This window comes from Spizellomyces punctatus (genome assembly GCF_000182565.1).
Source record: "Spizellomyces punctatus DAOM BR117 chromosome Unknown supercont1.1, whole genome shotgun sequence".
In the NCBI taxonomy this organism is placed as follows: Eukaryota; Fungi; Chytridiomycota; class Chytridiomycetes; order Spizellomycetales; family Spizellomycetaceae; genus Spizellomyces; species Spizellomyces punctatus.
Genome location: NW_015971537.1, coordinates 621,175 through 647,727, shown reverse-complemented (window position 1 = coordinate 647,727; position 26,553 = coordinate 621,175). Strand labels below are relative to the sequence as shown.

General features: G+C 47.5%; 15 protein-coding genes across 16 annotated transcripts; 7 read left to right on the top strand and 8 right to left on the bottom strand.

Annotated features, from left to right (window-relative positions):
• The first annotated feature begins 7 nt into the window (after positions 1-7).
• On the top strand, positions 8-731 carry SPPG_00254 (uncharacterized protein). Its single transcript, XM_016748584.1, has 3 exons — positions 8-266; positions 333-485; positions 547-731. Exons 1-3 carry the CDS (start codon positions 76-78, stop codon positions 635-637), a joined length of 435 nt encoding a protein of 144 aa, XP_016612565.1. The 5' UTR covers positions 8-75; the 3' UTR covers positions 638-731.
• A 73-nt stretch (positions 732-804) lies between these two features.
• On the top strand, positions 805-3,036 carry SPPG_00253 (uncharacterized protein). Its single transcript, XM_016748583.1, has 3 exons — positions 805-1,203; positions 1,273-1,974; positions 2,041-3,036. Exons 1-3 carry the CDS (start codon positions 931-933, stop codon positions 2,842-2,844), a joined length of 1,779 nt encoding a protein of 592 aa, XP_016612564.1. The 5' UTR covers positions 805-930; the 3' UTR covers positions 2,845-3,036.
• A 909-nt stretch (positions 3,037-3,945) lies between these two features.
• On the top strand, positions 3,946-4,701 carry SPPG_08823 (the record flags this gene model as incomplete). 2 transcript variants are annotated; one of them, XM_016756962.1, is made up of 4 exons in its annotated part: positions 3,946-4,046; positions 4,113-4,218; positions 4,277-4,370; positions 4,495-4,701. In XM_016756962.1, 3 exons carry the CDS (start codon positions 4,040-4,042, stop codon positions 4,350-4,352), a joined length of 189 nt encoding a protein of 62 aa, XP_016612562.1. In that variant the 3' UTR covers positions 4,353-4,370; positions 4,495-4,701. The 2 variants fall into 2 exon arrangements, with proteins under 2 accessions (XP_016612562.1, XP_016612563.1); XM_016756961.1 differs by having other exon boundaries at positions 4,040-4,218; positions 4,277-4,517.
• Positions 4,605-6,577, bottom strand: SPPG_00251 (uncharacterized protein). Its single transcript, XM_016748582.1, has 11 exons — positions 6,371-6,577; positions 6,203-6,305; positions 6,069-6,135; positions 5,925-5,999; positions 5,770-5,860; positions 5,653-5,704; positions 5,484-5,587; positions 5,348-5,422; positions 5,212-5,269; positions 5,093-5,160; positions 4,605-5,035 (listed from the first exon to the last, which is right to left on the bottom strand). Exons 1-11 carry the CDS (start codon positions 6,519-6,521, stop codon positions 4,986-4,988), a joined length of 894 nt encoding a protein of 297 aa, XP_016612561.1. The 5' UTR covers positions 6,522-6,577; the 3' UTR covers positions 4,605-4,985.
• On the top strand, positions 6,563-7,982 carry SPPG_00250 (uncharacterized protein; the record flags this gene model as incomplete). Its single annotated transcript, XM_016748581.1, has 7 exons — positions 6,563-6,615; positions 6,680-6,789; positions 6,852-6,946; positions 7,008-7,175; positions 7,245-7,310; positions 7,378-7,455; positions 7,510-7,982. 7 exons carry the CDS (start codon positions 6,563-6,565, stop codon positions 7,834-7,836), a joined length of 897 nt encoding a protein of 298 aa, XP_016612560.1. The 3' UTR covers positions 7,837-7,982.
• SPPG_00249 (uncharacterized protein) lies at positions 7,838-8,888 on the bottom strand. Its single transcript, XM_016748580.1, has 4 exons — positions 8,654-8,888; positions 8,515-8,591; positions 8,205-8,444; positions 7,838-8,140 (listed from the first exon to the last, which is right to left on the bottom strand). Exons 1-4 carry the CDS (start codon positions 8,865-8,867, stop codon positions 7,976-7,978), a joined length of 696 nt encoding a protein of 231 aa, XP_016612559.1. The 5' UTR covers positions 8,868-8,888; the 3' UTR covers positions 7,838-7,975.
• A 163-nt stretch (positions 8,889-9,051) lies between these two features.
• On the top strand, positions 9,052-11,050 carry SPPG_00248 (uncharacterized protein; the record flags this gene model as incomplete). Its single annotated transcript, XM_016748579.1, has 9 exons — positions 9,052-9,076; positions 9,162-9,488; positions 9,565-9,760; positions 9,821-9,915; positions 9,978-10,171; positions 10,233-10,294; positions 10,353-10,470; positions 10,542-10,736; positions 10,801-11,050. The coding sequence occupies 9 exons, from the start codon at positions 9,052-9,054 to the stop codon at positions 10,960-10,962; spliced, it is 1,374 nt and encodes a 457-aa protein (XP_016612558.1). The 3' UTR covers positions 10,963-11,050.
• On the bottom strand, positions 11,020-11,724 carry SPPG_00247 (uncharacterized protein; the record flags this gene model as incomplete). The annotated part of the gene is made up of 1 exon (XM_016748578.1): positions 11,020-11,724. The coding sequence occupies one exon, from the start codon at positions 11,722-11,724 to the stop codon at positions 11,020-11,022; it is 705 nt and encodes a 234-aa protein (XP_016612557.1).
• A 230-nt stretch (positions 11,725-11,954) lies between these two features.
• Positions 11,955-13,133, bottom strand: SPPG_00246 (uncharacterized protein; the record flags this gene model as incomplete). The annotated part of the gene is made up of 1 exon (XM_016748577.1): positions 11,955-13,133. The coding sequence occupies one exon, from the start codon at positions 13,131-13,133 to the stop codon at positions 11,955-11,957; it is 1,179 nt and encodes a 392-aa protein (XP_016612556.1).
• A 793-nt stretch (positions 13,134-13,926) lies between these two features.
• SPPG_00244 (23S rRNA methyltransferase) lies at positions 13,927-15,687 on the bottom strand. The gene is made up of 2 exons (XM_016748576.1): positions 15,089-15,687; positions 13,927-15,021 (listed from the first exon to the last, which is right to left on the bottom strand). Exons 1-2 carry the CDS (start codon positions 15,660-15,662, stop codon positions 14,111-14,113), a joined length of 1,485 nt encoding a protein of 494 aa, XP_016612555.1. The 5' UTR covers positions 15,663-15,687; the 3' UTR covers positions 13,927-14,110.
• A 121-nt stretch (positions 15,688-15,808) lies between these two features.
• Positions 15,809-18,342, top strand: SPPG_00243 (uncharacterized protein). Its single transcript, XM_016748575.1, has 7 exons — positions 15,809-16,080; positions 16,147-16,186; positions 16,246-16,325; positions 16,376-16,582; positions 16,659-17,107; positions 17,172-17,967; positions 18,023-18,342. The coding sequence occupies exons 1-7, from the start codon at positions 15,966-15,968 to the stop codon at positions 18,256-18,258; spliced, it is 1,923 nt and encodes a 640-aa protein (XP_016612554.1). The 5' UTR covers positions 15,809-15,965; the 3' UTR covers positions 18,259-18,342.
• Positions 18,264-19,635, bottom strand: SPPG_00242 (uncharacterized protein). The gene is made up of 5 exons (XM_016748574.1): positions 19,469-19,635; positions 19,222-19,400; positions 19,027-19,155; positions 18,737-18,971; positions 18,264-18,666 (listed from the first exon to the last, which is right to left on the bottom strand). The coding sequence occupies exons 1-5, from the start codon at positions 19,599-19,601 to the stop codon at positions 18,377-18,379; spliced, it is 966 nt and encodes a 321-aa protein (XP_016612553.1). The 5' UTR covers positions 19,602-19,635; the 3' UTR covers positions 18,264-18,376.
• A 74-nt stretch (positions 19,636-19,709) lies between these two features.
• Positions 19,710-21,974, bottom strand: SPPG_00241 (D-lactate dehydrogenase). The gene is made up of 4 exons (XM_016748573.1): positions 21,655-21,974; positions 21,275-21,575; positions 20,938-21,210; positions 19,710-20,872 (listed from the first exon to the last, which is right to left on the bottom strand). The coding sequence occupies exons 1-4, from the start codon at positions 21,961-21,963 to the stop codon at positions 20,106-20,108; spliced, it is 1,650 nt and encodes a 549-aa protein (XP_016612552.1). The 5' UTR covers positions 21,964-21,974; the 3' UTR covers positions 19,710-20,105.
• A 59-nt stretch (positions 21,975-22,033) lies between these two features.
• On the bottom strand, positions 22,034-23,305 carry SPPG_00240 (uncharacterized protein). The gene is made up of 7 exons (XM_016748572.1): positions 23,109-23,305; positions 22,876-23,025; positions 22,665-22,811; positions 22,575-22,594; positions 22,457-22,514; positions 22,353-22,392; positions 22,034-22,285 (listed from the first exon to the last, which is right to left on the bottom strand). The coding sequence occupies exons 1-7, from the start codon at positions 23,243-23,245 to the stop codon at positions 22,202-22,204; spliced, it is 636 nt and encodes a 211-aa protein (XP_016612551.1). The 5' UTR covers positions 23,246-23,305; the 3' UTR covers positions 22,034-22,201.
• A 1,565-nt stretch (positions 23,306-24,870) lies between these two features.
• SPPG_00239 (serine/threonine protein kinase) lies at positions 24,871-26,473 on the top strand. Its single transcript, XM_016748571.1, has one exon. It carries the CDS (start codon positions 25,005-25,007, stop codon positions 26,328-26,330), a length of 1,326 nt encoding a protein of 441 aa, XP_016612550.1. The 5' UTR covers positions 24,871-25,004; the 3' UTR covers positions 26,331-26,473.
• The last annotated feature ends 80 nt before the right edge of the window (positions 26,474-26,553 follow it).

Genomic DNA, 26,553 nt, shown 5'->3' with positions numbered 1-26,553 from the left:
TGCGTCAGCCAGTGTCAGGAAAGACGCGCAGCCACGATCGAATCGTGCTGGGATAATCAACGTTAGGTCTTCAGAATGGACTCGCCACTTGAACAAACAACTGCAAATCCGCCTCGGCTGGACACATGCATGACCCGATCGGGGTCAAGCTCGAGCAGCATCCTGGAGAACTCTGCTCCTTCTGGACCGAAAAAGTTGACCAGCATGCTTTGCGACATGGTGGACGACGCAACCATGTCGAAGATCTTGGAATGTCAGGGAGAAACGTACGGCGTGTGTTTCTAATACGAAGTGCGCGCTGATAGTTCTCTCACATTCTTATCCCCTCAAAGGTTGCAAACCTTGCAAAGCACCAATCACAGTCTTACGAAGTTTAACGACTTCTCTGCCGTACGCTATGCTCAATGTGCTAAGAATCTGGAAAACCACACACGACTACTCCGAGACATGAAAGGGGACTTGGACATTATTTTCAAGAGAATAAGGTACAGCGACTTATGCTTAAGGATAACGCTGCTCTAGCAATCTGAAGTAAGTGCCGATTAGAGCCCTTCGAACCAAAGTCGGTACACAGTATCCCACGCATTTTGCGGACATAGCTAAACGACGACAAGAAGAGGAGGCGGAGGACGATTGATGCTACCAGATCTATTTTATTATAATATAATGTATCTTATATTCCATACAGTGCGAATGTATAATGAAATGGCGCTGGGACGCTCGTGACACACAGAACAGGGTGCCGTCACGTGGACAGGCTGAGACTGTTTGGCGCTGCTGTTTGGGGATCTGTTCAAGTGTGAAGGACAGTCGTTGAGGAAGGTTCATGAAAGATCTAACCATAATATTTGAACATTGACATTCTCTGATAGCGTCACATCCTTATCGTTCCTTTGCGCTTAATACTGCTGCAATATCTCTTCTCGTAACATGGAAGCGGAGCTTACTTTCTGCCCTGCTGCGGACGACGAGCTCTTTCGATCTTTCTTAAACGAAGATGTCTTGGAAGGACAGGAACCTCAGAATTTAGGCAGCGATCAGAAAGAACATTGTGCCGACAATACAGTTAAATATCTGTCCGCTGCTTGCCTGACATCCCCGAAAAGTCCAAGGAGCGAGATATGCGGCTTCACACCGTCGTCGCCTTCGTCTGCATCTTCTGTGGCCTCACCTACCCCCAACTGGAGACTAGACTTTGATGAGGTGGAGTTGGGCTTAGCGGAGTTACCTTTGCGTTATGGTTTGCTTATACCAACTGGTTCTCATCCACAGGCCCAACTAGCAAACCTGTTATCTCCACCACCACCGTTGCTGCAAGAATTTACTCCATGTCTGAAGTCCCCTGACAGCCTCGTCGATATACCCATACCCGCTGTGACCGGCTCTGATAACTCAGTATCTTGGAAGTTTGTAAACTGTTCTGTGTCTGGCGAACAGAAGGTGGAGAAAGAAGAACATGAAAGCCAGCCACTAGTTTACATCAAAACGGATGAAGTAGAAGCAAAGCCGATAGCCGTGGGGCCATTGATACTACCGAAATTGCCGGTGCCAAAACCTGGAAATAACCATCAAAATGGTCCGGCCACGACAGCGTTCCACCAACCGTCCCCACCCGCCACCGCGTTTCCTGATCTCAATCATCATCTGACCCCAGCAGATAAGCGTACGCAGCGGTTGATAAAGAACAGAGCGGCTGCGCTGGAATCGCGGAAGCGAAAACGAGAGCAGCAACAGATGCTGGAAACCTATGCGGAGAAGCTTTCCAATGAAAATGCTGAACTGAAGGCAAAAATCGCCGATTTGGGAATGCGAAATAAGGCGTTGACAGAAGAGAACATGAACCTGAGAGGAAAATTATCAAATCTGTGCGCACGATGCTCTGATTTCGAAGGAGGAGTATTGTCACGTCGCATACTAGAATCGATAGGGCCGTTTGAGGATGGTGGCAGGAAGGCTATTGGAGCTGTTTTTATGGTAAGCTTTAACCGAGCTTTTGATCCAGTATAACACAAATTTCAAACCTCATACTCCATCTCCTAGGCATTTTTTTTCTCGTTTGCTTTAATCCTCATACCCGGTTTCCTCTCCCCCTCTGCGCATTTCGGAGGGCATATCACCGGGAAGGTTTTCTCCGATGTTGCCAGCGTGCCGAGTAGCAGTAAAGGGATACATCTCATAGATGCGGCTCCGAGTGTTTTGTACCTTCCACCTTCGGCTCCGGCCGCTATTGTTCGAAGCGAATCTGGCCTTGTCCCACTATCTCACATCCCTGTCGCACCGCGTGTTGAAACCTCCGTCTCTCTCCCGTTAAATCACCGATTTGCTGATCTCTTGGGGATGCTGTCTGCAGAGCTGGGTCTTTCCAAACTGTCACGCAGTGAGCTCGCGAAGTTGCACGCGTTGTTCCGTGAAGAAGTTGCTGCCACCAAAGTGTCGAGAAGAAAACATACGTTGGGGCGCGCAGTTGGCAAAAGGTTATTGATGGAAAGTAGTGCGTACCTGGACGATGAAAGCAGCACCCAGCAATTCCTGCACGTTCCTGCTGATCATGGAGTAGAGTATGGTGCTGACGGTAAGGACGGACACGCCGTCCCTTTTATAAATGTTAGTGACTTGATGCACTTGCTACCGTACCGAAAACCTGTCGAATCTCCTGTCACGGAACGCCACACTAGCTCGGGCGAGGAAGAAAGTGCCCCGAGATTCTCATTGATCACAACGTTGTCTTCGGAAGTGGGAGAAGAAGGTGGTGAGGCCGCTCCGGCCCTGAAAGGTGGCTTCCTACAATTGGACCTGGAGGTCATCGACGCGCGATTTGTTAAATGGAATGGCAGTGAGATTTGACAGAATTGGCTGTTGATACGTGTAAATAGACTATGATCTCTTTGTATACAGACTAGAACAATAGGGTATTGCAATTTACTGCCTAATGGAATAGGCGACTCAGATATGGAAGTTTCTCTATGCAACATGTAACTTATAGGTAACCGCATCTAACGACCTAGTAATAGTAACACCACGTTCGCGTTCCGAAAACTCTGCCTGGTCCGATTTGGACCATCCTATATGAACGTTTCACACTCGTTTCTCGAACAAGGATGTCATTGATACAACATCATGATGATGCATCGTCAGAATTTCGAAAATCAATCTTGGAGGCATCAAACCGAATTTCTCTGCACGACGCCACCGGTCCAATCGCGAAATGCCAACGCACTGGATACATGTAAGTCTTCAGCCGCGGGTAAAAAGCGGCAGTACATACACGAGATACTTGCTGGCCCATAAGTGATGTCCATGTCGAAGCATTCCAAAAGAGTCGTCGAATCGGGTAACAAACCGTCTGTAATGTTATATCGGGCACATAATGAAGTTTAGGGTAAAGGAACACGGATGGTCAATTTTACAATTGTCATATACTTGATGAACTCGTCTTCCGAGTTGGCGACTGGGAGAGAGCATCAGGCTGAACATTCCGGCACTCTTCGTCATAGATGTTGGCGATAGAATTCTTCTGTTCGCCAAAGGATTTCACTACTTCGTCGCTATGAGCCCAAGATTTAAACGCGTTACCTCTTCATCTGTCGTCCTACCCAATGTCCGATAATCTGCTGGGGTAGTCACACCTATAGATGTACCAGAGCGGCTCCCAGCTCTCACTGTGCTTATATGCCCAGTCTTCCTGGTTGGCACTGTTCCTTTCTTATCGGCTTGTGGCAAGCGCGATATGCTTGACGGAGAGCGACATGGCTTTTTGCGCTGATGCCCCAAGAGTACTGTAGATTTAGTCGACCTCGGCATGATAGTTGCAAAACGTGGGAAAGTAGATGCGATCCCAGACTTGCATGGGAGCGTGGGAAGTAACCATTGTGAGCATTTGCTTAGGTAAGCAAATTTAGGGTTTCTAGGCGTTTCTGTGAGATTTGCTCCAACCATTACCGGACGATCTCAGCATTTTTGTACATCGCGGCCAGTCCCCGGCGTTTCCTCCAAGCTTCCCGACCCTCGCCATAGGTTTTCTCATCCTCACTACTGTGGAATGGCTCGTGAGTCTCTCTTCTTGGGAACTACCTCGGAATGCTGCACTGGTGCACTGACCGTTCTTTACAAAGGTGGCAACCAACGAGAACTTGCCCGCGCAAAGGCGGCAAAGAAGGCTGGGGATTCAGGGAAGGGTGTGCGAAAGGATGATATGACGCATGCCCAGCGGAAAGAACAGTAAGCTTTCTAACTTTACTTTTCTTTCATTTCTTATTCCTGACCGTTTACTTGGTAGCGACAAGAAAATGCTTCAAGAAAAGCAAGCAGCAAAAGCAGCAAAAATGGCAGCAGAAGCAGCCGGAAAGAAATGAGCTATTTCACTGGAAAGGGTTCGTACCGCAACGTGTTCTTGGCGTTTAATTGCCAGAAGAACAGATTGCAAGTTGCGACTACATATTGGTTGGCAGAGACGACCCTGGTCTTGATTAATCTTGGTTGTGGAATCTCTTGCAGTGACTATCAGTGGCCGCACCACGTACATGACTGAAATCGACGATTATCGGCTTCGTCCCGTCATGCATATATAGAAATGAAAATTGTCCATAGGACATACCTGGTTTCCCCACACTAGGACGAGTTTCGCTGTTGATATTAATAGAGTTTCGTGATGTGGGCAATTTTGGAAACTGTCGCAATACTTTATCAACTGGTTGTGGTGTCAGTAACCTTGTGCAGCACTCAGAGTGCTCAGGGATGTAAAGTTTTCACGTTCCATTTTGGGGGCTTTACGGCAACAGTAGCCAATATAAAGATTGCCTCTCATGACCAGTATCGTTATGATCGGCCCGGAAATGAGTGGTTTGAAGTGAAGACCGATCAATGGGTTGGGATATTACAACTCTGAGCGCTTTCGATCAGCGATCATGCACTTCTCGGATTCGATAAGAGCCATTGAGATTCTAGAATAGTGGACTTGCTCGCTTGCCGTGCCTTGGCGCCCAGATTCATCGACCTTTGTAGATAGGATCCCGCTTTTCTCTGAACGCAGCCAGTCCTGGACGGGGACGATCAGCTACAACGTAAACTATGTAACATTGCAGGTGAATAGTACCTTCAAGACGATCTTCTGTGGGAATAACTTGCGCATAACAGGTCTGCTCAAATGCTAGGCCGGAGGATCTTGTATGATCGTTAGAGTGATTCACCAAGAAATTTTTGATCAAGCCTTACATATCCACTTGAGAACCCTTGTCAATCGCGAGCTTCGCCATTTTGATAGCCACCGGACCTTTATTTATTTCGCGAGGTGTAGCAGTTTATGTTGCCATCAGCTGAGGACATCGAAGGGAACCACTTGCGAACTCACCTTTGTCAAGGATCTGACGAGCGAGCTCCAAAGCCTTGTTGTACGCCGATCCGGCGGTAGCATGGTTTACCAGCCCTGCAAAGACCGTGTGAGAAGACAAATCATTCTGAGTTGACTTCTGAGGACGTCTCCCTACCAATTTTCTCCGCTTCTTCCGAGTTCAGCGTCCGAGCTGTGAATATCAATTCCTTCGCCTTTGGGATGCCGATAAGTCTGGGAAGCCGCTGAGTGCCCCCAGCTCTGCAACACCAGTTGAGCCTGTCACCATCAGCGAGAAAGCGAATCACAGGATAAAACGAACCAACCCTGGAATAATCGCAAGCCTTGTTTCAGGTAGCCCCAATTTGGCTCCAGCCCCTGGATTGAAAGAAAAATATGAGCTATGGTGTAGCAGTCACCGGGAGGTTCGCACTGATTGATACCTGCAACCCGAATGTCCGTAGATAGAGCAACCTCCAGCCCACCACCGAGAGCAGCTCCGTCAATCGCTGCAATGGTAGGGACAGGTAATGACTAGTTTGCATTCAATGCCAAGCCTCAGCCAAATTCAAAAACTAGCGGGAACATGTCATTTCACCTCAAGATTTCCAAACGCAGTTCTCAGTCCGTACACAAATCCTGCAACCTCAGGAGGTGTCATGGTAGCCCGCTCCTGCGACGTTCAGAAAGAAGTAAATACGGAGGAGGGCCTCAACAACAGCTTAAGTTACTATCACCGTACTTTCAAGTCCGCACCGGCACAAAACACCTTGTTGACCAAGCTTCGGACTATCACAACCCGAACTTGGCTATATCCAGGACGTATTTGGGGCCGTTAAATGACCATCCATAATATTTCCTTTGAATGATACTTACTCATCAAAGCGCATCTCATCGAGAGCATCCTGAAACTGCTTCATAAACACACGGCCCAATGCGTTTTTCGCGGCGGGACGGTTAAAATTCAGCACAGAAATGCCTCAAATCAAGAAGATAATATTTGAACAATCAAAATAAACACTATTACGGGAAAGCGAGACCAACCTGTATCCTTTCCATCTAAACGCTCTATAAAGCACTCTTGTACTGACGTGCTCAACATACGCCGAAAGGAGTTGGTCAAACACGGTTTGACCAACGAAGCAGACACAACACGTTGAGCTGCTCCAGTTAAGCTTCCAAACCCTTTAATCATGTCTTGACTTCTCTTTCTACGGACAGCAAATGGACTGAAGGATGGTCGGAAACGCTGAACACAGGCCAGCAACACTTGAACTTAAGGTGGTTGGGTAAGATCGTTGTGCCACATGCGCCACCTCGGCCACAAGCGCGGACCTTTCGCCAACGATGCAGGAAGCAAGCAAATGGAATTTTCGATAATGTCACTGACACCCTCATGGCTCTCTTGACTGAAGCTGAAATAACCCGTTTTCATGAATCAGGATACCTAATAGTATTGGATGGTAGGTCCAGTGGAGATGATGATAGGAACACCCAACCTTCTCCACCAACCACCCATCCTCAGCGCTTTCAAGCAACCATCTGAAAGCTCTTCAAAAAGAATGTGACGCCCTTTTTAATGATCTCGAGGAAGATGTTGTTGAGGATCTAGGATGCATTGTATGTGCGCGACTAATGATATTAGGCCGCAGGAGTCACTCTGATATCGGAATCCCTTAAGGTGGAACCGGTACATAATCTGGAGCACGCTGCACGGACGATGTACGACGTATATCAGCGCAGACGGAGTCTGGTAACCGAAGCTTCCGGACCTGCTGCTTCGATCATCTCAAGCTCGGTGGCACCGTATGCACGGTTGTTGCTACCTCCCACCCAAGACTTGTGCTTGGCAGGTGCCCAGCAAACAGTACCTTTCACCTCGTCCAATGACTAATCCTACATGTTCGTCACCCCTCAGTTTAATGAGCAGTACATTATTAAACCTCCGCATGCTGGACCTCAGTCAGCCTTCCAATGGCATCAGGTTGGAAAACTTCATATTCAAACAAATGTCATTTCTGGCTCATTGGCTCGGCACCTCAATATATCAGGATTCCCAGTTTATGTCAGATGTAAGTCGGTCGGTTCCAACCATCGCATGCTGGATTGCGTTAGATGACGTTTCGGAGGTGAGTTGAATGGATATTTGAAGGAGAAAAAGTCTCATGTAGGACATTCACTAGCATAATGGCACCGTGAAAGTCGAGCCGTACTGCCCAGTCGTACCGCCTTCCGATACAGCCAAGCAGAAAGAGGACGACCTTCAAACGTACAATTATCTGCATACTGGGAAAGCAGCGCGATATCTGGCGCACTCTAACCCGTCTGCTATCACAATCAATATGCGAGCAGGCTCGATCCTGTTCATGTCAGGATATGTGCGTCACTGTAGTACGCCCAACCGCACAGGACGCTTTAGGCGCGTATATATGCCACAATTTTCTGCTGGTCCGGTAAAAGCAGATGATGGGCAAACCTTAGTCGCTTTGGCTGTGCCCTTGCCGTCATGATCTTCCAGAAGATTATCGATATTTGTATGTACATTTGTATTTAAAAGGTATTCAATTGCACTCTAGTCACATTCGTCGCTAAATCTGACATTTGAGCGCGACAAACTTCGAATATATACAAATAGTGGCTGCGTCCCTATCAGCTATTGGGGTACGAGGGCTCTTTCAGCTGAATGGGCAGATTCAGCTGCCGGGTCTGCTTGGCGGATGGATTGGGCGGTTCGTCAAACAGCCAATCCCGTGCAAAGAACCATCCCTCGGCTATCGCCACAAGCAGTGCCCCGAAAAGACCAATGAGCGTTCTCTGTAGCAAAAGAATGACATTAGGGCATGAAAAACGTTTGTGATATATGAATTTAGTGCCGTACCATGCCAACGTCTCTAGTAACGGTTCCTGACACCCAGAAGACGGCTGCAAAGGTAGCCGCTATGGAGAATAGCACATTGATTACGGAAGAAATCTGCCGGAAAGCATTCCGAAGCTCGCCGCCAATAGGCACTAAAGGTTGAACTTCTCGGTTTAAGGACACACCGCGAACCATCTCGGCATACTCCTTGTTGGCAAGATCTGCGCGAATGGCGTCCAGTAGCTGAATAAGCTCGGGACTCTGTCGAGTAATACTCATGAGAGATCTGATATCCGCAAACTGAAAGAGGATAAATCCACGCATCTCATACCTTGACCCTCGGCTTAGGTTTGTCCATGTAGACTTCACTTCCCTTTACCAATTCGTGAAAGTAGAAGTCCTGTCTATCTATCAGCAAATATCAGCACCGCTTGCCCATCGAGGAAGTATCTTAACGAGAACTAGCGCACCATCGTCCGCTCTCTGGTGTAGCAGAGCTTTTGAGACTTCGTTAAGCAACTCGTGGGATATTGTATCAGGATCTTCCGCATCTGGCCGGTTTTCACTACGCGATCTCTGAGAATAGGGCTTCAGCTTCTCTGCAAGCGAAGTATCCAGTGCTTCTTCCAACAAGGCCAGCTCAATGGCCGATCGTATTTTTTCGGTGACAACTAGGCGCACCATTTGATTATCATGATGTTAACTGTCAACGCTTTCTCGTGGGGTCTATCGCGGTTAACACGTGAGATTCCTATGGCAACAATGTCCAACGTCCCAGGTCCTCCATCCATTTGGTCCGCCATTTGGTCTGTCCGTGGGACTGCCTTTCACGCTTCGACTTCGCCAACGTTTTGTTCTTAGAGCGAAAATGACAACGGCAACATATGGTGGAGGTCAGTATGTTTTACGTTGTTGAGAAAACGCGAAAGCGCGCACTTCGTTAAACAGTTGCCCTCTGGCGCGCGTGATGTCAATTAGACGAAGTCTCAGCCCTCGTATTTGATATTGGCTCGTCAACAAGTAAAGTTGGGTATGCAGGCGAAGATACTCCAAAGGCTGTCTACCCCTCTTGGGTCGGAATTCCTGGTGATGGTGGAGTAGAAGCCATGGATGTAGATGAGCCAGCAGGGGAAGATAGCGGTGGACTTATAGGGGAAAATGGAGATGTGGAAATGACCGATGCAAACGGGGAGACCCGAAAGACTGTATCTAAGCGAAGGAAGCCGAAGCGATACGTTGGGGAAACCGAGATCTATTGCTGGAGGGAAAACATGGAACTCAAGAATCCGCTTAAAGAGGGTGTAGGTCGGTACTTCAGAGTCCAGCCTTTAAATTCTACTTCTTGGCACAAATTCTGAACGCAACTTATTAATGTGCATAGTGGAGGATTGGGACGTATATGAGACGCTTTGGGATCATGCGTTTTCACGTCTGCGAGTTGAATCCAGCGAACATCCCCTTCTCTTGAGCGAGCCGTCATGGAATCCTAGAGAATCACGCGAAAAGCTAATTGAGTTAGCATTTGAGAAGTATGACGTTCCATGCTTCTATCTTGCACGGAGTGCTGTCCTTTCGGCGTAGGTGAAGATGGTCTTCGCATTTTCGTGCTCTCTGCAGCGAAGCTGATTTAATTACAGATTCGCAGCTGGTCGCTCCACTGCGCTTGTGTTAGACTCTGGGGGCTCTATGACGAGTGCTGTACCAGTGGTTGATGGATTTGTGCTAAAAAAAGGTGAGACGAATACCGAGAGTTGGGTGCGCAACCACAGGCTAACCGATGGGGGGTAAATGTAGCAATCCAGAAACAGCCTTTTGCCGGAAATTTCATTTCAAATCAAGCACAGCTATACCTCAAAGAAATGGGCATAACTGTAACTCCTCAATATCTTGTCTCAAAGAAGTCTGCGGTGGATGCAGGACAACCCGCGCGGTATGACCTACGAGACAGGCCAAATACGGCACCGAGTTACCATAATCTGGCTGTTGAGGTATGCTTGCCTACGTGTCGCTGATCGTCATTCTGGACGATTTTATTCATCCACCTTTTAGCGAGCGATTGACGAGTTTAAGGAGACTGTTTGTCATGTGTCAGAGTTCCAATTTGATGAAAAGTATGTTGTGGGTTTGATCTGTCTGTACCAAAAACGTTATCTGACTCATACTTCTTAGGACGTTATCGCAGAGACCGGTGAAGAACTTTGAATTCCCTGATGGCTACAATAATTCTTTCGGAATAGAACGTTTCAAAATTACAGAATCTCTTTTTACTCCGAAGTTCATGTTGCAGGTCAGTTGCAAAGCATTTTTTCGTAACCAGTATATCTAGCTGTCTAACGTGGTATTGCCATTTGTTACTAGGACCCCAAACAACCCTCAGATACAGCCATCCCGCAACCGTTGAGCGTTACCCAGCTAATTCAAAATAGCATAAATTCTTGCGACCCAGATCTCCGAACACAGCTATATCCTAATGTAGTGCTGACGGGTGCAAATACGCTCCTCCCCGGGTTTGCAGATCGCGTACATTACGAACTCCTATCATCGGCACCAGGGGTAGGTTGGCCTTTCTTTTTGCTATAAGCAAACGGACGAAACTAATCACTGTTGCACCACATAGTTTAAAACGAAAATCCAGGCTGCTGGACAAACATCAGAACGGCGCTTCAGTCCGTGGATTGGCGGCTCCATTCTTGCTTCGTTAGGGACCTTCCATCAACTGTGGATCTCGAAGCAGGAGTATGCAGAGTGTGGGGTGAATGTCGAGAACCGTCTGCATTGAGACCCCGGAGAATGCGTGTGTTGGATTGCTTGTGATGTACATACGCGATGTAAATGCTTAAGCCTTAATGCTACGTCTGTAAACCAGATATCCATCCTGATGTGTGCAGAGGAACTCGGAGAGATCCAAATCCGGAGATGTTAATGGCCATTTAATGCTTACAACCAACTTGCCAAGATGGATTTGATGACGAAGACTCGGCAAAAGCTTTCCTATTGCTTCTGGTAATAGATATAGCAGTATTACTGAAGCATCATCTAGGAGGGTATCAACAGTGGTTGTTGTCGACACCATGGAGATGCCATCGATGTTTGATCTCAAACGTGGATGCACCTGAGAAACAGGATTGCGGCTCACAATATCTCCCACAAACAACTGAACTCGTTGATTGCGTATAATCGCATCCCCTGTCGCTGTTTTGGCAGCTTCCTCAACCAACGTTAGGTCGAGATCCAGACCCACCAGGGAACAAGAGGTCGCCACAGGGCCAAGAGCTTTCACCACACCAAAAAGCAAAGCTCCATTCCCGCATCCCAAGTCCAACAAGCTATCTCTAGCAGAAACTAGAGAGTGAAGGCGGAGGTATTCTGCCAATGACGTGCATACGTCGGTTGGGGTTTCTCTGAATGGGCTAACAAAGCCGTTTGCCCAGTCGTAAGCGACAAGCCGTCTAATGCGTGAGGTTGGAGGTGTGGCGATGGCAAGTTCGGGGTATAACAGGTAGGGATCGTCTACTGACTCCACGCTGTTTATAGGTTCCATTATTGGTGTCGATCTAACGATGAGTTATGAATCTACCAAATTGTCGCAACAAACAACATACGGAGCTTGTATATTCACGTGACACCAAAGTTGGCCTCCAAAGCATATGAAGTACGGTGAATCCAAAAGGGTAACTCAAAATAGTGCGGAGCCAATGGGTATTGGCACTAGCACCCGCACCAGGGAATAAACCGGCGACAACCGGTTCGGAAAAACTAATCTACGCTACGCTACGGCTGGAACAGGCTGAACACTTCTGATCTACCATGTCCATCCAACATTGATTGCACGATCATCAGCATGTTGCAGGTGCTCAGTGTATCTCGATTCCAGTAGCGCATCGTCCAGGCTTGCTGACAGTTAGGGTTGGTACAACCCAGCAATCCATGGACTTTTTCAATCTTGCCTTCGCGACGGCGCCAAGGTCTTGAATGAGGTCGTGTTTTGAAGCCTTTTTCAATGCCAGAGGAACAGTGAGGGCAGACAGATGAGGTTTTATACTCGTCAAGAAGGAAGCAGTTGATCCTGTTGCGCTTAAAGAGGGTGCGCCAACCTTTTGTCTTTGATGAGGTCTGAAATCTTGCAGTTCGACCGGCATCGCTCCAATCACCCATCACAATGGTAAAGTTTTCACCGTATTTGTTGCACAAGTTGGATATGAGGTTTGATTCACTTTGCTGCTGATTGATGAAGGAGTGCCATTTCCATCGCGTGTGGGCAGGGTGGGAGTAGAATTCCTTGCGACAATCCGAATCTGCATGATGGCAAACGAGGAGATAGCGCATGAAGTCCATGAGGTTCATTGTCTTGTGACTAGGGATATATGATTCTATGAGGTCAATTCCCGCTTCCTTCTTCATCTGCTGCCGTTCTTTTGCAAATCGATGGCTTCCAGTCTCCATGGCTCGCTGGTTGGCGGTGTAGCGAAATGTCACACCACTGTTGTCTTGGCAGTAGAGAATATTGCGCTTGTTTGGGTCGATAACAACGACATTCTCTGCTGCTCGACAAGCAGGTAAGTTTTTCTCCATGTATTGCACTTTAACTTCGTCCTCTAAACTCTTTGCTGACTTTCTCGCTCCGCGCTTTCCATACTTGTCTGCTTCTGGGTGCTTTAGGTATACAGACACTGAGGTTCCATCCGTTGTGATCGAGCCTTCAAACTGCATACCGCGGCGAGATCTAAAAGCCTTGTTCCGCAGATTACAGACACGCAACCATAAATCGACCTTCTCTACAGCTTCTGCTCCTTGGCGGGTGATGCAGAGGATGTGGGCGTAGAGAATGACCGTGTCGATGCGAATATGGCTTTGGATGAGGGAGCAGCGAAGTGGGATGGCACTGAACCGTTGAAATCCATGCTTTTCATATAGGCTTGACAACCGACAGTAAGCAGGCAAGAAGGACATCGCGTCAATGGCAATGAGGTAGGCAAGTGGCTTGTCTTGATCAGGAAATGGCAGGTTAAGTGTCCAGATCTCTTCTAAAAATCTCATTTTCAAGAATGCTCAAGTCATCCAGCGATTCTGGCATGGTTTCGAAAAGGAAAACTGACTTCAAATAGCATAGTCGAGTAAAGAAAGCTTTCTGTGCATCGCTTTTCAGTGGCAGTTGCTTCTGTCTCTTCACATCGAGCTGCAGATTGATATACTGAAGGAGCATCTGCATGAAATGCTCTTGAACGTTGACTTTTAGGTTCATCATCATACTCGCTGTCAGGTAATTGACTGATTGCTGCTCGCCTCGTAGATTTGGGTGAACGAAGCCGACGATTTGGCAGTACTGTTGAACATATGGCAGCAAACAATCCTGCCATGCCTTCTTTGCTTCCTTTCTTGGATGCCAAGCCTCCCCCTTGTTGAGAAGATAGAGAATCGCTTCGATGGTCTCCTCGTTCACGGTGAAGGATGGTGCAGATAGGATGTAGAATTTGAGAGCGTGGGAAGCGTGGTCGGCAAGTTGATGGATGATGGCGATGTAATCTAGAAGCCGTTGGTGGTAGTTTGGCAGGAAAGCTTTTGCAAAGGAAGTTTTGTTGCAGGTATGTAAGGTGGGTTTGTCGAGTTTTTCGAGTTTTTGCTTTTTCTTTGGCGGCATGATGATATCTGTATCTGTGGCATTGATGATATCTGAAAAAGACGAAAGCCTGGGAAAATGGGCACGATGACTTATATAGGATTTTTTGGATCAAACCACAGTTCATGAGTCTAAATCGAGTAAAATTATGATTAAATTGGTTGGAATCTATGTACTAGTGCCAATACCCATCGGCTCCGCACTATGTAAATCTTCCTGTAATTCCAAATCCCATTCTCCTTTCCAGAAGACATCCCCTCATTATCCACGCCTATGTTACAAATGAAATAATGCAAATATATCTTCTATGCTATACAGTTGCCAAACCCAGAGATCTTAGGACTACCCTACCCAGCACCACAGCAAATAATATACATAAAGCACACAATGTTGCCACCTTCAGCCGTGACCTTCTCTTGGTAAGAGCTGCCGTGCCAGATTGGAGTGTGTCCAGAGGATTTCGTTCCACACCAGTAGGAGTGGCGAGTGACGGGGCTTTCTTGCGATACTTGATGGATACTTTTACTCCATTTTTACCAGCTCCAGTATTCTGTAGCAAATCTTCCAGATCGGCGACTCCATTTCCTGTGCCCTTATCGTCCCCACACTGTCCGCTGGTCTTTTGTCCGCCATTATCAATGACTAGCTGACCGCAAGCACTGGCTGCATCTGCTCCTAGGGTTTGACGCAAGAGAGTATGAACGCCGTATTCCCGCACCGTCTCCACGAAGCGACGACTGTCTTCTCTATTCGGAGTCTTGTAATCATGCGGTACTGATGTTGGATTATATGGAATGACGTTCAAGAGAACATGTCGCCCCTTCAGCAGTTGGCCTAATTCGTGGGCGGTTTCTTGGGAGTCATTGACGTCCCTGATTAAGACATATTCAACAAGAATATGGCGACGCCGATTCGTAGATTTGATCAACCCGTTCTGGTGATCTATGAACGCGTCACAAGCGGAAAGTATTCTATCCACATGCCAAGCTTTGGCGGTAGGAACAATTTGCTGGCGAAGGGTCTGGTTTGGTGCATGCAAGGAAAGCGCCAGGCCTATGTTGGGAGCATCCTTGATCAGACTATGGATTCTAGGTACGACTCCTACGGTCGAGACAGATATCCTTGAAGGGGCAAGGCCAAACCGGCCAGTATCAACCATGGCTCGGACGGCTGCCATGACTGCATTATAATTGTCGAGTGGCTCTCCCATACCCATGAACACTTAATCAGGAGAATTCGTCAATAAAATGAGTTGTAGCATCATAAGGAGAGAAATGACTGCGCCAACCTATATTTCGGATTTTCTCAATCTTGTTCGCATGATAGAGCTGCTCGATAATCTCACCAGCTGCCAAGTTTGAAAGAAGTCCCATCGTTCCTGTTGCACAAAATGTACACCCCATGGCACACCCTACTTGAGACGAAACGCACAACGTGGCTCGTTTATTCGATCGAAACTCCAGTATTTCCTCTCCATCTTCTCCATTCCCTTCCCTCCGTCGCCTCTTCCTTCTCTCCTCCTCTTCTGGAAAACAGTCCAGTTCAACCTCTCCATAACGCATGATTACACTTTCCACCCGCTGCCCGTCCTGTAGCTCTATCAGTAGCTTTGTCGTACTACCATCCTTTGCATCGGTGCGAGATATTACTTTTGACGTCGTTATCACAAACTCATCATCAATTAGCTTTCTCGCCGCTTTTGGGAAGTCGGGAATCTCGTCTATAGTTTTCTCGGGTTGCTGTATAAGGTAACGCCAAAGTTTAGCAGCATTGGACTCTTTGATCTTGTTTTTCCTGAATGCTTCAAGGACTAGCTCCTCGTCAAATATGGGCTTTGGGTTCAAAGGACGGGCTCTAGACATGATCTTGCAAATATATCAGATAGACTAGAGGCTCCCAATACCTTTTGAGTTTTTACTTTTCAGCGACGTCTGGAATTCGCTGTGCCACCATCATGATTACATAATGGACCGGTTTCATGTTGTGTCACGCACGGACAAACAGATATCAGCATCTTGCCGGCCACACATGAGCACATGAGCACGCGGACACCACAAAGCACCTCATGCACGTACTGACTTCTGCCGTCGCATCGTCACCAAAGCTGCATCCTGCATGTCATTGTATACTATCACCCGCATGAACTCTCGTCTATCCTGTCACCAATGGTTTCGCAGCTCTCACTTGCTGCGACAATTAACCTCAGCTGGCTCTCCAACCTCGACTCGCTAGTGTCCGGTAGAAGGTTTCACGACACATCGATAGAATACCTCATGAATTGTAGGTATTGGTCCCTCTGATGCTGTGTCATGTATAGTGGTATTGACGCTTTCGAACAACGAAAAGTTCTCCCGACGTGCGCCATTGTGCTCTATTACAGTGCTGTGTAAGCATAAACTCTGTTTTGCGGCTCTGTGATTTCATCATTCTGAAGTGTGGATATAGATCCAGCTACTTTCCGATATTTCTTCAGCAATTCTTAGACTTCGTTGCGCTGTCAAATGTTGTTTGCTCCATTTATTTCGGTACATATTGATTCTGTTAATGGTCAGATCCATAGCTAACAGCCTCTTAGTGTGGGAACTGACCAAAACTATAGCAAGCTATATAGCGAAAGAGCTCCGCGTGGATGTTGCGGTGATATCAGGACGGCGGCGCCGTCCACGAGTGACATTTCTGCTATTCGGTGCCCCGTTGTTGATGACGATTCTGAGTCATCGCTATGCTCGGATCCGCTTGAATCCTCTCTATCTCGTAAATGTTTTCTGGTTCAAGCTCGCATGTAGGTCGACGTTTGAGCGTGCGCTTTTTCTGAGCGACCATAACGTATTGTTAACCGTTGGTTTTCTGCTTCATAGTTCCCTTTGACGATATTGATGTGGCCATTTGCAAGTCTGCCACTGCCTTATTGACATTTGCGGGGACTTGTGTATACTGGACCGCTAACCGCATGTGGCAGAGGATCATTATGGCATGCGCCTGTGACGATCATGAGAGTCCTCCAGCAAGGTGTAGTTCAGCACCGCCGGCGGATTACGCTTCCCGCCTTCCGATGGAATTGCTGGATATGATAGTATGGCCGTACATACCAAGCGACGAAATGCGACAACTGCGACTGTTGAACTCGCGGTGGGCTCATATGCTAGGTCCTCGGGTGTTCCGTTCCCTAAAGATTAGAAACGACCAAGACTTACATGATTTTGCGGCATCGAAAATGACTCTGCAATCGTATGGGCGTAATATTCAGCATTTGAGTTTTGCTGGTGCATGCTGCATAACTGATGAGGTATTCAATTCCATCATCGAGGTATGATTATCGAGTGATTTGGCGGCTGTGGCGATGATATCGAAGATTAACGCATACCTTGCAGTACACCCCTAATATTGAATCTTTGAACCTATCAGGCTGTCTACGACTATCGGCCGTAGCATTAACCGTCGATCTACCGCAAAAGTGCCCTACTCTAGTGGACCTCAAACTAGGCATGACCGCGGGCTTTCTCGCTCGTTTCGAACGTCGGTCAGCTCGTCGGATGAGATTTAGACGATATTCCCACGTGTTCGATCACAAGCCATCACCCTTTCACGTTTCTTTCCTGTATTATGCGAACTTGACAAGCTTAGACCTCTTTGGAAACGATTTCGCCTTAAAGTCAACCTTACTGGTCGAAGTGGCGGTTGTATTCGCAAAGACGTTGAAGTCGCTGAGCTTGTCGCACTGCAGGCACGTTGCTGGTTTAATGAGCATCGTGGATCTTTGCGGACAGTTGGAAAATCTGGATTTATCATTCAGTGATGTTGAAGCACTGGAGCTGTGTTACGTGTTCAAGAAGCGTTCCATATTTCCAATACGTCAATTAAATCTTGCAGGGTGCAGTGCGGCTTCGTTGGCGCTCAGCCTATATGATGTTCACGTCACAGGATCGAACGCTGGAACAGATACGGACGGGGCGGTTGGAATTGATCCCGGAACTCCTCCACTCCAAGTTTTAGATTTGAGCGATACCAAATTAGACAACAGTCACTTATTGATTGTTGCAATCTATTTCCCTTATCTCACATCAATATATCTACGGGGAAATTGGAGCTTGACCCACGCAACCGTAGCGAGACTAATACGACGATGCAAAGATTTATCGCTGCTGGATGTCACTGACTGCTCCAACGGTACGTTCACGTTCATACTGGTTGCTTGTATCGTCCCGTCTAATAGTATTACCAGTGGGCAAATCCATACTTCTCCCGGATTTGAGCGACCCTGTGTCCCCTCCTCCTCTTGCTTTTGCTGGAAAGATTGTGGGTCGACATCGTGTTCTCCAAGTTCAAGAATTAGCAGGGGAAAATCTTGTTCTCGATCACCTGAAGATTCTCTGCGGTGTGCTGACATTGTCCCTCATAGTATTATCTGGGTTTGTGCATGTTATTCGGTTTCTATTGCAAGCAATTCTGGCATGGTAGCCATTAGGATTTTGAAATTTATATTACTCATTGTATGTATCACTGTATCTAAATACAATTGCTCTCACTCAACGCTGAGCCTATCACAGTCTCAGTACTGCCATGATCACACCGCATGCTAAAAAGCATGAGCCTTGAAGCCTCCGTACCGTGGCATCTGATCCACCCGAACCGCGGTTCGAACGACCTGATTTCGGAAGGCAAAACCCAAAATCCAGCTAATCACCGCCCCAACCAGTATCAGATACGCTAGATACTGAATCCACCCGTTCTTCAGTACCTCCCATGCCCCGGGAAGGTATTGGATCGTGTCGGTCGAATATGCTACCCGGCCGGATATGGTAAATGGCTCTGTTGGTGCTCTGCCTGTTGTCCAGATGGGCGTCTCATACGCAAAGTTAGTGCGCACTGGATTCGAAAGTTAGTATTTTGGAAAAGACCTGTATGGAAGTTGATACTATACTAAACTTGTACCCACCATCTCGGCGCGCATACCCCGCCATAATCGAACTCCACGTTAACGCATTAGGATCCGGTCCAAACGCTTTGGTGAAATTCACAACGGGAACATTGTAGGCAGAATTATCTCCATATCGTTTCAGCAACTCTCGTTGCACTAAGCGCAAATCTCCATCGACATAAACAGACGAAGCCGGCAAAGCTGTTGAGGAGTCGAATAGAGCCATTGATTGCATTTGGAGACGTAGCCTTTCCTGTATGTTTATCAATCAGCGTTAATGTCGAGTTCTACAAAATGGATGAACATACCGAAAGAGAGTATTGAAAGAAAAGTGCGAGCCGAACGTGCGTTATTGCCTCGGTCGGTAATAGAGGAATTGATGCGCTGAAAGTGAGGTAGTCATATTTTCCATCCCGTTGCACATCGATCTGCGACGTCTACGATGCCAATGTTCATGTTAATACAATGGAGTATCCGAACCAGGTTTCAGATTCAGAAAGTACCTGTAGTGCTGCGACTCTAGAAGTTCTTTCGTGTAATTGGTTATACAGGGGACTTGATGACCACACAACCGCGACTGGATTGTTGGACACTCTATCCACACCCTCGAGAAGCAGCATAAATTCGTGCTTGTACATGACTTGCGGTTGCTCTCTAAATGAATTCTGTTTCAACCAGAACGCTGATCGTAATGATTCATATAGTCAATACATGGACACTTGTGACATAACAGGCCGCCGTGACACTCACATCCAGAAACATAGGCAAAGATAAACGGGAGGATGAGGATTGCTATCGCTGCGAGCGCACCGAGCAATGAGGCCGTAGATATGAGTGGTGCATGGTATCTTCGTGCAAATGGCTCGTTATGAAGAATTGGCATTCTTGACGTCTCTTACACTTCACCATCTTTTGGTGAAATGCAGTGGTGTTAGTTACGCGTCGGCGGGCGTTACGTAACCTTACAGTGAGCGTTAACCCTAACCCTACCTTTCATAATATAATTATATTCGAATGCGTACAATAACTCCTGTTTAAATCTCCTTCTGATAAAATATTCTAAGGGTATTAACACCGCAATTTTGACTGCATCTAAGCATTCTATTTACTATCCGAATGGAGAGCTCCAATTGACTTTTCGACATTTATCGGCGTGCCTGGTACCGGCACACAAGGCCAGATGTTATGAGAATCAGGCAGATAATGCTTCTGCTTCAACATCGATATTCAACTTTATGTCGCACACCAGGTGGCAGTAATTCCGCGAAGTCCTGATAATAATTGGGCTGACTTCCAGTCACATGTTTCATGACTTGCAATAGACGAAGAACCTCATTGGACATGCGATTATCACACTCTACATACAGATCCCCATGATTTGTAGTATCTATTTACTTAGAGGTGGAAAGTACTTGTATGGATTCAGAATGCCGTTTGGATCAAACACTGATTTCATGCTCCTCATCAATTCAATGAAAGCTTCGCTCTTGGAGTATTGAAGGTACGGCGCCTTCATCAGCCCCAATCCATGCTCAGCAGAGATGGAACCTCCATGCTTTTGGATGATTTCGTAGAGGAATGGTTCAATAGCCTCGTCAATGTCCTTTGCCCATCCCGTAGAGGTCAGGTTCAAATGTAGGTTGCCATCTCCCATGTGACCAAACCCAACCACATGCTTCACTCGGCCTGTCGCAGATCCATTCTTGTCAAATAGTCCAACAGAGGCGAGCCGCTCTTGCATCTCCTCCACAACACTGTACAGGTGAGGAACAGGAACACTTAGATCGTACTTGTAGTTGCCTCCTTCCTTGGCTAGTGACTCTGTAATCGTTTCTCGAATGCTCCACATCCCAGCAGCTTGCGTCGAATCTTGCGCCAGAGCACCATCTTCCACCACCCCTTCCGTCATAAGGTTTTCTAAGAACACGGCAAGCTTCTCATCATCATGGTCCTTGTTGGATCCGTTTGTCTCTATGAGGACGTAGAAGGGCGTTTGGGTGGTGAAGGGTTCGCGGACGTTCGGAATATGGTGTTTAACCAGGTTCAAGCATGTATGATCAAAGAATTCAAAAGCAGAGAGGATCTCGTTCAGCTCGCCTTTAGCGTGTTTGAACACCTCTTGGACGCCTTCAAATGTGCTGACTCCCAACATTGCTGCATATATTTCTTCGTCAGCTAAAACGTTGACCACTGACCACGACAAGCAAAAGAGCTCTTACCAACGTTCACCGCTTTCGGCCTTCGAGGTGTTAATATGGAAACGGCAGTAATGATACCCAACGTGCCTTCAGATCCAATGAACAATTGCTTTAAATCGTAGCCGGTATTATCCTTTCTCAGCGGCTGTCCCAGCTCCACTATCCGACCATCTGGCAGTACGACTTCCATTGATAGTACTGTGCCATGCAAGCTCCCATACCGCAATAGACGCAGACCTCCTGCGTTTGTCGCAACGTTACCGCCTATCTGACAGCTCCCCTTTGCTCCCAAGTCTTAGAGAGATACATATCAGTATCTGGTAATGTCATCGCTCCTCAATCTTGTTTAAGGACTTACCAAGAGGCATCATGTAACCTCGCTCAGCCAACCAATTATCCAGCACTTCCAGCACGCAACCAGCATCGCATGTCAAGATCCCAGACACTTCATCAAAGCTCCTAATTTCGTTCATGTTCTGCAAACTAAGAACAATCTCATCATGGACAGGTACACTTCCTCCCACCAGGCCAGTATTGCCTCCTTGAGGTACCACCGCCAGACGGTGCTCATTGCAATACTTGAGGAGCGCCGCCACTTCAGCGGCTGTTTTTGGGCGAAGAACAACCTTTGATTGCCCTCTGAATCTCCGCATCCAGTCCTATTGATTGTGCAGTTGGTAAGGCACCACATGGTGACCGATACAGAGAGCACCAAGCTAAACATTTGAGTTCACCAACCTCATTGAAGGGCTCCAATTCGTCGGGACGATCTGCGGTTATCACCCCCGCGTCTGACTTGATTACACTTTTGAAGAACGCAATATCTTCATCTGTGAGAGCCTTGTATCGTGTGTCACGCTTCAAGTGTGGATAGCGGTCGGCGGTTAAAACGGGGGAATGGGCTGCACATGAAGTCCTTGCAACTGTGAAAGAGCGCCGAGGTGCAAATATACGCGGGCAGGCTGCGAGGGAAGCGGGTAGAGTACGTCCTTGGCTGCTTGCGCTCAAGCAGCCAGGTATTCTGCCACGAAGCCGAAGAAGGCGCATGCTGGGGCCGTATCTGGTAAGGAAGAGCTGGCTGGATCATGGCAGATGAGATAGATGAGTCATAACTGCATCCATGGCAACAAAACTGCTATAAGCTAATGAGTATTCGAACAATTTAAGGCATTGTCGGCCGTTTAAAGTGGATGGCACTAATCCACTCCTTGGCTGTAAATGGCCCCAAGCCCGGGATGTGTTCTAGTATTAAGGCCATCAGTAGGCTGAGACGTGGGGACATAATTTATTGGGTCTTTTTGGCTTCCTTAAGAGGCTGAATAGGGGACGGCTGTGCGGGTGCAAGTACTCGGCCGAGTACCGCTAGCACCTAGATTAGTGAAAAAGTCAGGACATTTCAGATTGAAACATGTACACGGTAAATTTTGGTCACATACCAGCAAAACCCCGGCGCCAATAGCAACAAACCCCCAAGCACTAGAAAACCAGGCAGGATTGCTTAGCGTTAATGACGTGATCGAGTATGCCTGACACTACTTACGGGACCGTATCCTTAAAATGACTGGTGAGGGAAACAATTTTTTGTCCAAATGATCCCACTGCCGAGTAGCAAGATTAGCTTATTGAAACACTTGTGTAGACATTTGCATCAGACGTACCAGCACCCAACAGCTTCATTCTTCATTTCACCAGGAAACAATAAGCAATCGGAGATCAGGGAAGCATAGTCAATGTGAAATCTGTCTCACCCTATCGAGAAAGGCGACAACCACTGGTTCCAAGGTTTTTCTGCCTGCCACTTCTCCTCTTTCAGATATTCCAGAATACTGCTGGCTTGCCGGGTCACTTCCATCGAACGAACTTGCTGATTATCAACAAAATACAGCGATGGAAGTCTGCCGTGGATCAAGAATTATTTCCACAGTCAAGATCAATCAGACATGGATCCTAGGCGCTTACCGTTGGACCATGAAGCGCGATGTAGCTGCGGGATTCTGGTCAATGTCTACGCGTCCAACGCGTACCGTTGGCAGCTCTTTCGCAACGTCTCGAGCAAGATTCTCATATTCGGGCGCAAATTTGTTGCAGAAGCCGCACCAATTGGCATAGCTATGGAAAGGTAACGTGCACAGGAAAATATATTCAGACTGGGCTTACTTTTGACATTCAAAGTCACGACGATCTTGACTCACAATTCGACAACCCATCGACCGTTCGACACCAATTCATCTAAGTTAGCATCTGTCAACTCGACGACCCGACTTTTGTGATTCTTGTGTGCTTGTGCAGTGGCAATGAGGACGAGGAAACACAACAGGAGCCACTTCATTTTCGCAGATGTTTTGCAGATTGAGTTTGGCAGCAAGTGGTGGTGTTCGCTGTGACGTGAGCAGAGGGTGCAAGTCACGATGGCCAGCGATCACGTGTCACAGGCAGAAATAGAAGATGCAAAGAGTAGTCCCTACGATTTTTAACCTGCTTTGTTAATCTACAATGTAGTACTGGCCACTCGCTCAAAGAAGTCTCTATGGAGGTCTTTGGGACCAAAAAGTGAGATGGCCTCAGCATCCTACCGGAAATCAAACTTGCAATTTGCAGGGAATGAACTATATGAGCAAAGCCTCAACTTTCATCTGCGTTGGTCAATTTTCCTAGGAGTGTGATGGGGCAGCTCTAGTCACTGTCTCAACGAGATCTAATGTGTGGAGACTCTGAGAGTTTCTCTGCAGCCGATATAGTGGTGTGGAATGGCTGATATGGGGGTTTAAATCGTAATGGCAACTGGTATGAACCAAATCGGTAGGTAAGTGGGACCCTCCATCTGCGTCCCTTTCACTCCCTTTCCTTGAAAGACCCGGGGATCTTGCGCATTGTCCCTATCCGCTTGTTTACAGTTTAAATTATTTCAATAATGACGAAAACGCTACCACAAACAAGAGGCAAGATAGCCACAATAATGCTTCCATGAAAACCACCCTTAAAGTTCAGATCGTCGTAGGTAGGTTAACTGTCCTCTGCGTTATGAATTCATTCATATGGGGGTCCCACCACTCCTACACTGTTAATCACCGACCACCCTTTTATGGCACACTGCAACTGAGATTGCAACCACGCAGTTAAAGTGACTGATAAGATGTGGGCAGTCACCGCGTGCACTTGATTGGGTTAAATGCACTTCAACCTCCACATTGGGATGGCCAGTGGTTGATGGCATGAATGGTAAATATGACGTACTTTGGATTCCATAATCCAGCCTTTAACGTTAATCATGTGATCACGCTCATCGGTTATCAGCAAAGGCCCGCGAGCTGCCAGGGTCACACAAAGATGAGATACGTAAGCCTCAGCCAAGTTTGGTTCTGTCCCCCGGCTGTCACACGTGAGATTAGGGCCCTTCGTCACACGATCAAAGATTTGGGCTTCTCCCCACTTGGCCCTCCCCCTCAACCTTCCAAAGCACATGAAAGTTCTTGGTCGTTTTGATTCTGGACTGTGGTCTGACCGCTATCTACACAAGATTGGCCCTTCTTCACACACACAAACACACAGGGATGCCATACGCACAAGGGACCCATAGGGCTAGTACGACACAAGTTATCCACTTGGTACGAGAGCCAGTCATTCACAAATAGAAATAGCTTGTGGGGCCAATTGAAGACTCCAGTCAGTTGCCATGGCCGCAGTAGGACGAGTCATTTTGGAATTTGCGGATACGAGGCAAAAGGCAAAACACTGGTATCACGTCAGATAACCCCCCACACTACGCCACTGGGTAAATTTTCTTGTCGCGCCCAAGCCAGAAATGGAAACCCCACATTAATGAGCTGGGCGTGAGCGCATGTGAAAGGAGGGGAAAAGGGTGTGGGGTTCCTCTTATCTTTGAGACATACCAAGGTTTCGGTTCCTGGCTTGCGTTATCTTGAATATTTTTGTTATCTTTTTCTGATGGGACATCGCGGAATCAACCGACGACGATCGGGACAAATCGACACGGCAAACAAATATAAAGACGAGGCTGAACCTTTCCTACTCTACACTAATCTTGTTCTTTTTTCACATACGCACTTTTACGTTGTTTTGGCATTTTCATGTCTCGTAGTTGTTCATTCGACTCTGTCCTGGTTGCACTTCCCGCTGAGCCCCTCTCCCACGTCCGATCCCACTCACAATCATCGTTACCTTCCCGTCGAACTGATCGTCGGTGTTGTTCCTCTGCCGGCATATCACTGAAATCTGAACGCGCATCGTCCACTAGTTCCTTGAAGAAAGCACGCACTTGTTCTTCCAACGCCTCCCCAACCACCGCTCGCAAGCACGCTTCCCTTTCCACAATACCCACCGTCATGCTTCGTGTCGAGTCCTCCCGCTCTTTTGAAAGTTGCACAGCCTTTCGTCGTTCAGAATCGCCCGCCGCTGTAGCAACATGGCAAGCGCTTTCGAGAGCTATTCAACTGGAACTTAAAATTCAGCAAGAAGGACAAAAACCAAAAGCTGGATCCAGATACACTGTCAACTCTTCTTTTGAAAAGGTCAACACTGAGTTGTCTTCCATTGAGCATGCATATGATACCCAGGATGGGAACAAGCCCGTCGTCCTGAAGCGTCTCAACAGTCCCGAGACTGCGGAACACGAGCTTGCAATCCTTCGAAAGATAAATGAAGCTAACCTTCCCCACGTGCTGCGATTACGGGATACCTTTGAAGACCCCGTTACCGGCGAACGTGTACTCGTTTTCCCCGAATTGAAGCGCTTTGACTGTAACAAGCTTGATCTTGTCAAAGTGGCAAAGTATGTCAAACAGCTCGCGACCGGACTTCAAGCAGCGCATGCAATCGGTCTAGCTCACCTAGACCTCTCAATATCCAATTTAATGCTGGATGAGAACGATGACCTGGTCATCATTGACTGGGGTCTTGCTCGCTTCTGTGATCCCGCCCATGTTCATCCAATTGGAAGAGGTACTCCCGGCTACATTGCACCCGAAATGTACGCTGGAACGGCGACAAGTACCGCACCCGACATATATTCCGCTGGTGTCATAATGGGGCAGTGGCTGGAACCCTACCTCACAGACTGCTCCTTGAGCTACCTCGGCTCGAAACTCGTTCGCTCTTCCACCACTTCGTTCATTACCCGCAAAATTCAGGACCATCTCGACACCCAACGGATTGGATACGAAGATCCATGGTGTCCGGTCGTAACGTACGCAGCCGAGCTTCTCATTAAGATGTTTGAAGTAGAGCCGTCTCGTCGCATCACTGCGGCGGAGATTGTCCAAGACCCGTTTGTCTTGGCAGAGGACGGCGAGTTTGAGGGAACTGACTTTCAGTCGAACGCCGCTGCGTTACTTCGCCAGTCCGTGTGTTGTGGATCGCCACGAGACAAGCCACGGATTGTGATGAGGTACCGATAGTGGGACCTGGTCGTGGTTTTCTGTATATAGCTTTTTGAGTGACGTTTTTTATTACCATAATTACTTGTATATTTTGGGTGCAATTTGCCCTACCTTCATATCCCGTTCGCTTCTTGAATATATCTTTTTGAGTCATCACAAAAGTGTGTGCAGTGCGTTCTTGTGTGTGTCCTCCTCTGAAAGGTCCACCTGGTTTACTGAGAAAAAGTCATGAGTTGTTTAA

Coding starts and splice junctions, on each gene's coding strand:
- SPPG_00244 (XM_016748576.1), bottom strand. CDS start 15,662: ATGTCTAGAGCCCGTCCTTTGAACCCAAAGCCCATATTTGACGAGGAG. Junction 15,022..15,088: donor TGAGAAAATCCGAAATATAG/GTTGGCGCAGTC, acceptor CTCCTGATTAAG/TGTTCATGGGTATGGGAGAG.
- SPPG_00241 (XM_016748573.1), bottom strand. CDS start 21,963: ATGCGCCTTCTTCGGCTTCGTGGCAGAATACCTGGCTGCTTGAGCGCA. Junction 21,576..21,654: donor AATTGGAGCCCTTCAATGAG/GTTGGTGAACTC, acceptor CACAATCAATAG/GACTGGATGCGGAGATTCAG. Junction 21,211..21,274: donor AGGTTACATGATGCCTCTTG/GTAAGTCCTTAA, acceptor TATCTCTCTAAG/ACTTGGGAGCAAAGGGGAGC.
- SPPG_00253 (XM_016748583.1), top strand. CDS start 931: ATGGAAGCGGAGCTTACTTTCTGCCCTGCTGCGGACGACGAGCTCTTT. Junction 1,204..1,272: donor GGAGACTAGACTTTGATGAG/GTGGAGTTGGGC, acceptor TCTCATCCACAG/GCCCAACTAGCAAACCTGTT. Junction 1,975..2,040: donor CTATTGGAGCTGTTTTTATG/GTAAGCTTTAAC, acceptor TCCATCTCCTAG/GCATTTTTTTTCTCGTTTGC.
- SPPG_00243 (XM_016748575.1), top strand. CDS start 15,966: ATGGTTTCGCAGCTCTCACTTGCTGCGACAATTAACCTCAGCTGGCTC. Junction 16,326..16,375: donor TGTTTGCTCCATTTATTTCG/GTACATATTGAT, acceptor ACAGCCTCTTAG/TGTGGGAACTGACCAAAACT. Junction 16,583..16,658: donor TTTCTGGTTCAAGCTCGCAT/GTAGGTCGACGT, acceptor TCTGCTTCATAG/TTCCCTTTGACGATATTGAT.
- SPPG_00254 (XM_016748584.1), top strand. CDS start 76: ATGGACTCGCCACTTGAACAAACAACTGCAAATCCGCCTCGGCTGGAC. Junction 267..332: donor TTGGAATGTCAGGGAGAAAC/GTACGGCGTGTG, acceptor ATCCCCTCAAAG/GTTGCAAACCTTGCAAAGCA. Junction 486..546: donor ATTATTTTCAAGAGAATAAG/GTACAGCGACTT, acceptor AGTGCCGATTAG/AGCCCTTCGAACCAAAGTCG.
- SPPG_00240 (XM_016748572.1), bottom strand. CDS start 23,245: ATGAAGTGGCTCCTGTTGTGTTTCCTCGTCCTCATTGCCACTGCACAA. Junction 23,026..23,108: donor GGTCGATGGGTTGTCGAATT/GTGAGTCAAGAT, acceptor ACCTTTCCATAG/CTATGCCAATTGGTGCGGCT. Junction 22,515..22,574: donor AATGAAGCTGTTGGGTGCTG/GTACGTCTGATG, acceptor GCTACTCGGCAG/TGGGATCATTTGGACAAAAA.
- SPPG_00242 (XM_016748574.1), bottom strand. CDS start 19,601: ATGCCAATTCTTCATAACGAGCCATTTGCACGAAGATACCATGCACCA. Junction 18,972..19,026: donor TCTTTCAATACTCTCTTTCG/GTATGTTCATCC, acceptor ATAAACATACAG/GAAAGGCTACGTCTCCAAAT. Junction 18,667..18,736: donor GGGGTATGCGCGCCGAGATG/GTGGGTACAAGT, acceptor TTTCGAATCCAG/TGCGCACTAACTTTGCGTAT.
- SPPG_00251 (XM_016748582.1), bottom strand. CDS start 6,521: ATGATTAAAGGGTTTGGAAGCTTAACTGGAGCAGCTCAACGTGTTGTG. Junction 5,588..5,652: donor AGGCTTGCGATTATTCCAGG/GTTGGTTCGTTT, acceptor CTGGTGTTGCAG/AGCTGGGGGCACTCAGCGGC. Junction 5,423..5,483: donor GGAAGAAGCGGAGAAAATTG/GTAGGGAGACGT, acceptor CGGTCTTTGCAG/GGCTGGTAAACCATGCTACC.
- SPPG_00239 (XM_016748571.1), top strand. CDS start 25,005: ATGTCTCGTAGTTGTTCATTCGACTCTGTCCTGGTTGCACTTCCCGCT.
- SPPG_00249 (XM_016748580.1), bottom strand. CDS start 8,867: ATGGTGCGCCTAGTTGTCACCGAAAAAATACGATCGGCCATTGAGCTG. Junction 8,592..8,653: donor ACACCAGAGAGCGGACGATG/GTGCGCTAGTTC, acceptor ATTTGCTGATAG/ATAGACAGGACTTCTACTTT. Junction 8,445..8,514: donor AACCTAAGCCGAGGGTCAAG/GTATGAGATGCG, acceptor ATTACTCGACAG/AGTCCCGAGCTTATTCAGCT.